This window comes from Piliocolobus tephrosceles, unplaced genomic scaffold (assembly GCF_002776525.5).
Source record: "Piliocolobus tephrosceles isolate RC106 unplaced genomic scaffold, ASM277652v3 unscaffolded_25052, whole genome shotgun sequence".
NCBI classification, from domain to species: Eukaryota; Metazoa; Chordata; class Mammalia; order Primates; family Cercopithecidae; genus Piliocolobus; species Piliocolobus tephrosceles.
The window spans coordinates 1-7,192 of record NW_022307702.1 but is presented as its reverse complement, the minus strand read 5'-3'; the positions used below and the strand labels follow the sequence as shown (position 1 = coordinate 7,192).

Sequence of the window (7,192 nt, the reverse complement as noted above, 5' to 3'; positions counted from 1 at the left end):
AAAAAAAAAAAAAAGTTTTTTTGTTTTGTTTTGTTTTGTTTTTTTTGAGATGGAGTCTCGCTCTGTTGCCCAGGCTGCAGTGCAGTGGTGCAATGTCGGCTCAGTGCAAACTCTGCCTCCTAGGCTCAAACATTCTGCCTCAGCCTTCCGAGTAGCTGGGATTACAGATGCATGCCACCACACCCAGCTAACTTTTTATATTTTTGGTAGAGACAGAGTTTCATCATGTTGGTCTGACTGGTCTCAAACCCCTGACCTCGTGATCTGCCTGCCTCGGTCTCCCAAAGTGCTGGGATTACAGGTGTGAGCCACTGCGTCTGTCAAGAGTTTTGAAACGAGAGAGAACCAGGGATCGCATAGCTCTCTGAATGTGACAAATGCCTCTGAGTCGCTCACTTGGAAATGGTTCATCCTATGTTATGCTAATTTTTTTTTTTTTTTTTTTTTTGAGACGGAGTCTCTCTCTGTCGCCCAGGCTGGAGTGCAGTGGCCGGATCTCAGCTCACTGCAAGCTCCGCCTCCCGGGTTTATGCCATTCTCCTGCCTCAGCCTCCCAAGTAGCTGGGACTACAGGCGCCCGCCACCTCACCTGGCCAGTTTTTTGTATTTTTTAGTAGAGACGGGGTTTCACCGGGTTAGCCAGGATGGTCTCGATTTCCTGACCTCGTGATCTGCCCGTCTCTGGGATTACAGGCTTGAGCCACAGCGCCCGGCCTGTTATGCGAATTTCTTCCCAATAAAAAATATAAAAAGGGGCCAAGTACAGTGGCTCACACCTGTAATCCCAGCACATTGGGAAGCTGAGCAGCGAGGATGGCTTGAGCCCAGAAGTTCAAGACCAGTCTGGGCAACAAAGGGAGATTCCATCTCTACAAAAAATTCAAACAGTAGCTGGGTGTGGTGGCGTGTGCCTGTAACCCCAGCTATTTGGGAGGCTGAAGTGGGGGAATTGCTTGAGCCCAGGAGTTCCAGGCTGCAGTGAGCTGTGATTGTGCCACTGCACTCCAGCCCGGGCAACATGAGATTCTGTCTCTAAATAAATGAATAAGTAAAAAGAAACGCAGCTACTACCATCCGCCCTGGGAAGTGGGCATCTGCAGAAGGGCTGAAGGGAAGCAGGGCCCCTCCAGAAGACCCTGCTCTGAGTCTGTGCATCCAACAAGGGGTCAGAGCTGGGGAGTCCCCATGGCTCCTCCTCGTGTCTCCTGCTGCCCTGGGGCCGGGGAGGGGAGGGAGAGGTGTGAAGCAAATAAACACGCCAGCAGTGAGGTTCTTTTTTGTCTTTTTTAAAAATCATTTTTAAAAAGTTACAAAACAATATCATTCATCATATATTTCTTATTTTCCTTTTTTTAAAAATTAAAGTAATAAAAAAGTTACTTTATAAAATAATATAAAAGGGCTTGATAGGCGGGGCCAGGTGGGGGCTGTCTGAGCTGGTGGGCTGAGGAATCCAGTGCTTCTCTTCTGGCTCCCCACTCGTCATCGGGAAGGGCCCCCAGGTCACAGCTGGGGATGACAGCAGGTCCTTTTTCTCTGGCTGGGCTGTGGGAGAGGGGCAGGGAAAGCTGAGGCAGGGAGGGTGGTGGGCAGACCCAGGCAGAGGGACGGCTGGGGCCCTGTCCTGAAGAGATGGGAGGGCCTGCTGGTGGGGGGTGAGGTGGCACTGGGGCAGCGGTGGCTGGGCCCCTCAGTGCTGGCGTCTCCTCCAAACGGTCCGCCTAGCTTCCGTCGCTCAGCAGGCCCAGCAGCTTGCTGGGCTCCAGTCCCTGCTGCTGGGACACCGTCTGCACGTCGAAGCCCATGTGCATGAGGAACTGGGCCACATTCATCTCTTGCCCCGTGAACTGGTCTCGGACGGTGGGGCATGAGGGGTTGCAGTGGGGCCAGGGGCAGCTGTCCACCAGGTGGACGGGGCAGCCCTTGAGGGGGCTCTTGCTGGTCTTGTGGCTGTCATGGAGGCTCCTGTCCCAGCAGTGCAGTGCTCGGGGCAGCGATGTCCCCTTCACCTGGACATCGGTCCAGTGGCTGCAGAGGAAAACCAGGCAGGTCACATGTGGGGAGGGGCATCAACACTGAGGCGGCGGTTTTTTTTTTTTTTTTTTTTTGAGACCAGGCTGGAGTGCAGTGGCACGATCTTGGCTCACTGCAACCTCCGCCTCCTGGGTTCAAGTGATTCTCCTGCCTCAGCCTCCTGAGTAGCTGGGATTACAGGTGTGCACCACCACATCTGGCTAATTTTTTTATTTTTAGTAGAAATGGGGTTTCACTATGTTGCCCAGGCTGGTCTCGAACTAATTTCAGGTGATCTGCCCACCTCAACCTCCCAAAGTGCTGAGATTACAGGCGTGAGCCACCATATGCAGCCTGGCTTTTTTTTTTTTTTTTTTTTTTTGAGACAAGATCTCCCTTTGCGCCTCAGGCTACAATGCAGTGGTACGATCACTGCTCCCTGCAGCCTCAACCTCCTGAGTTCAAGTGATTCTCCCACTTCAGTCTTCTGAGTAGCCGGGATTACAGGTGGGAGCCACTGCTCAGTCATGGGGCTGAGTCTTTGTTTTTTTTTGCTTTTTTTTTTTGAGATGAAGTTTCACTCTTGTTGCCCCCAAGGTAGAGTGCAATGTCGCAATCTTGGCTCACTGTAACCTCCGTCTCCTGGGTTCAAGCGATTCTCCTGCCTCAGCCTCCCGAGTAGCTGGATTACAGGCGCCCACCACCACGCCTGGCTAATTTTTTGTATTTTTAGTAGAGACAGGGTTTCACTACATTGACCAGGCTGGTCTTGAACTCCTGACCTCAGGTAATCCGCCCACCTCGGCCTCCCAAAGTGCTGGGATTACAGGCACCAGCCACTGTGCCCAGCCCAGGGTTGAGTCTTAATTCTTGCCATACAGCTGTTGGTACAAGTGGCTCTGGCATCCCTACAAGGAAATCCCGCCCCTAGAAGGGCCAAGAAGAGGCCCGTGGGAGGCCAAGTGCGGCTGAGGAACCTGTGGACTTTTGAAGTTGATGTCAGGGACGCAAGCTGCCCAGAGCAAGGACACTGACCTCCGGATGATGATCTCATGGGAGAGGCAGGCAGGGGCAAAGCTGGCCCTGTTGGAGAGGAGACAGTGGCTTGTGAGCTCCCCACCCCCTCAGCCCCTTTTCCACCCCTACTCCCCTAGAGCTGTCCCCTGCCTGGCCATCGCCCCTTCCTGTTGCTGTGGCTGCCAGCTGCTCCTCTGACCCGGGCCTCCCCCTAGTCGGCCAGCTCCCGGCTGACCCTTATCCCTTTGTGCCTCAAATCCCTGCTCAGAGTCCACCTCTTCCAGGTAGGCCCTCCCAGGTGGTGGCAGGAGGCTGTCCTAGACAGGCAAATATTCTGCTACTATCCAGAACTCTTTTTATTTTATTTTAAGTTGGGGTCTGGCTCTATCGCCCCAGCTGGAGTGTAGTGGTACAATCGAAGCTTGCTTGCCTCCCGCAGGCAAGGTTAGCTCACTGTAACCTTGAACTCCTGGGCTCAAGTGATCCTCCTGCCTCAGCCTCCTGAGTAGCTGGGATTACAGGTGACACCACCATGCCTGGATAATTTTTGTATGTGCAATAGAGACAGGGTTTCACCGTAATGCCCAGGCTGGTCCTGGACTCCTGGCCTCCAGCAATCCCGCTGCCTCGGCCTCCCAAAGGGGTGGGATCACAGCCGTGAGCCAGCGTGCCAGGCCCAAGACCTCTGTCTCTCTCTGTATATACAGAGAGATATATATACATATATATGTGTGTGTGTGTGTGTGTGTATGTGTATATTTTGAGACGGAGTCTTATTCCGTCACACAGGCTGGAGTGCAGTGGCACGATCTCAGCCCACTGCAACCTCTGCCTCCTGGTTCAAGTGATTCTCCTGCCTCAGCCTCTTGAATAGCTGGGATTACAGGTGCCCGCCACTACACCAGACTAATTTTTGCATATTTTGTGGAGATGGGGTTTCGCCATATTGGCTGGGCTGGTCTCGCACTCCTGACCTCAGGTGATCCGCCTGCATGGGCATCCCAAAGTGCTGGGATTACAGGTGCGAGTCACCGCGCCCGGCCTACAAAACCTCTATTTTTTTTGTTTTGTTTTGTTTTTCTTCTTTTGTTTCTTCAGGACCTCTATTTGTAAATCAAGAGGGAGCTACTTGGCGTGGGGCTCCCGGGGCCCATGCACTCACGGCACGTCCTTGAGCGTGTGGCGCAGCTCGCGGCCGAGGTTCTGGATGTACAGTCGTTGGCTCTCCTGCACTGGCTGCCCCGTCAGGTGCACGTTATCCACCGCCAGCTGTGCCTCGTCAAACAGCCACTGCACCACGAACACGGGGCCTGCGGGCAGCGGGGCTCAGTTCGGCCTCCCCATGACCCCTGCTGCTGCCACACATCCTAGGCTCAGAGCTCAGCACCCCCAGGCCCCCTGCAGTGCCGCTCACTCCAGGCTCAGAGCTCAGCACCCCCAGGTCCCCGCTGCTGCCCCTGACCCCAGGCTCAGAGCTCAGCACACCCCCGGCCCCCTGCAGTGCTGCTGAGGCTCACAGGCCAGCTACCCTTGGCCTGACTCTCGCCAGGGGTACCAGTCATGAGCCCCCACAGAATGTGGCTTCCTTCTTTCAAACCAGCCTTTTTATAATCCATAGGTTCATAATTAACTAACTACATAAACTGCCTTTCTTTGAAGAAGGGCTCTTGTTAACTCCTCCATGACCTTGGCCTGGTTCTCAGCGACTCCACTTTCACCGAAATTTGGTGATGATGCCCTTGCACATAACCTCACCATTCCTCAGAGTGTGGGACTGGGGAGGAACTGGCCCAGGGTCCTGCAGCAGGGAGGGGCAGCACGGGGATGAGCTCCAAAGCACATCCCTAGCCCCCGGTATAGACAGGGTGACCGACCACCTGCCTCACTTTGCATGGGACTGGGGGGTGTCAGTGCTGAGGGCAGGCAAGTCCCAGGCACACCGCAGTGACTGGTCGCCCTGGTACACAGCCGGCCTCCTCCCTGGACCAGGGCAGTGGTTTCTAAGCCCAGCCCAAGAGACTGGAGTCCACGCTGGATTTTCAGAAGCAAGGAAGTGTGGCCACCCCACTGCTACCCTGTGTGCTCCGCTCGGCCGCCCACTCACAGCGCAGAGTCGGGTAGATCTTATAGCCAAAGAAGCAGTTCCACTCCTCGCCCTCCTGGAACTGGCGTCGGCAGCGCTCCGGGACCACCCCGTTCCAGTACCTGGAGCCACAAACACAGGTTAGGCTGCCATGGGCCTCATCCCCCGGAGCTCCCCGCCCACAAATGCCACTCCACCCAGGCCCTTTTGGGGCAGAGCTGCAGCACAGGAACGGGCCCTCCCCACTGGCGCACCTGATGCCACGGCGGATGGCCTCTGTGGGCGCACACGTGATGGTGTCAACGCAGTCTGTATGGCGATACTGCTTGTTGTCCAGGAACCAGCCGGAGTCAGCCAGGCCTCGCACCTGGATGGCGGGGTAGCCCAGCTCCTCCAGCTGCTCAGCCACACGGTCCACATTCAGCAGCACCCCGGTGCCCCCCGCACTGCAAGGAGGGCCAGATGTGAGGCCAGGTGGCTGCGGAGAGGCACTCACCTCCTCCCAGAGTCTGCTCAGTGTCAACCCGTGCCCCAAGGTGGGCAGGAGTCCTGATGCGTTCTGAACTGCGGATGCATTCTGCATTCTCTGTTCCTGTGCAAGACCCATGGTTGTCCCCTCCAGAACAGTCCAGGGCTGAGGCTGGCAGGTCACATTTCCTTGACACAGCCAGGCTCTCCCCCTCTCCTCCCTTTCCTCTGTCTCTTTACCTCAGTTTCCTTATCGGAAAATGAAGATAAACTACATGGCCTCAGGGCCCTTCATCTGTTCCCCATATGTCCCCTGGGTCTCCTGCATGCCTGCTGGGATACAGGGATCCACAGGGGTGATCCTCACCTGCCGGGCCCTGGAGAAGGGGTGTTAGTCCATGGCCAACCTCTAACCAACGACCTAGGTCCCTGGGGCCCAAACCTTCCGCTATATCCAACAACCATGGGGTCCAGACACATCCTCTCGACGGCGCCCGGTTACCCAGCACTCTGAAGCCAGGCCTCGGACACTCCCCAGTGATGTGGGTTCTCTCAGCTCCAGCCTCTCACCCTCCCAGCCACCTGCCAAGATATGCACAGACTCCACCCCCTCCTCGCCTCCCACACACCCCCACCCCACACCCCTTCTATGTACCCTGCACACCGTCCTCGCCCCTCACCTCCAGCCCCTGCCCGCCCTGCCCACCTGCTCCCGGCCAGCAGCAGCACCTTGGCCCCGCTCAGCCCTCTGCCCAGAAGCTCCCGCACCACCTCCTGGATGATGAGGGCGCCCATGAAGGCATACTCGTCTGCAAGAGGGACGGGGTGGCCTCAGGTAGGGGCCTGGGCAGAGAGAACCACCTCCTACCCCAGAATGGCTGGCAGAGGAGTTCTTTCCCTGCTGGGGGATTAGGGGGAATCTTCTGAGGAGGGGTCAGGGGCTGGGGTAGACTGGAGGAAGGTGGGTGCACCAGGCCATGCTGGGGCCTCCTCCCCAGGGAATATTCAGAAATAAGGACCCCCCTACAGTCGGGGACAAGCGAGCAGTGAATGCGTGGGTCAGACATCCTGGGACATACTGTCAAGGGCTTTGAAAGTGAGACAAGGCTGAGAGTCAGCTTTTCCCCAGAAACCCCCGTCCCACCTCATCCCTGCCCTGCCGCCCTGCCTTGTCCCTGCCCTGCTGTGCCCTGGGAAGGCTGGGGACTCACTCTTCTCAGACTTGGGTGAAGCCCCACTCCAAACATCACTGGAGCAGTAGGGGATGAAGCTGCAACACAGAACAGAGTGAGCCTGTCACAGAGCCTGCTGCCTGGCAGCCTCCAGAAAGGATCCCCAGGACAGGACCCCCAGAAAAAACCGACCAGGACAGGACACCCCCAGGAAGAGCCAACCCAGGACAGAACCCCCCCCCCAAGACCCAACCCAGGACAAGAGCCCCCCGGGGAAGGACCAACTCAGGATAGAAGCCACGCCCCAGGAAGGGCCAGCCCAGGATAGGACCCCCGCCAGGAAGGACCATCCCGGGACAGGACCCCCCCAGAAAGAAAGACCATCCCAGCATAGAACACCCCCCAAGAAAGACCCCCAGGATAGAACCCCCTTGGAACG

At 56.7% G+C, this 7,192-nt stretch overlaps 1 protein-coding gene across 1 annotated transcript; it reads right to left on the bottom strand.

Annotated features, from left to right (window-relative positions):
- Positions 1-1,265: 1,265 nt before the first annotated feature.
- NOTUM (notum, palmitoleoyl-protein carboxylesterase) lies at positions 1,266-6,851 on the bottom strand (the record flags this gene model as incomplete). Its single annotated transcript, XM_026450803.1, has 7 exons — positions 1,266-2,028; positions 3,049-3,096; positions 4,193-4,340; positions 5,135-5,235; positions 5,368-5,559; positions 6,288-6,390; positions 6,793-6,851. Coding segments are annotated over 7 exons (958 nt in total), but the record flags the coding sequence as incomplete, so codon positions are not given.
- Between the last annotated feature and the right edge of the window lie 341 nt (positions 6,852-7,192).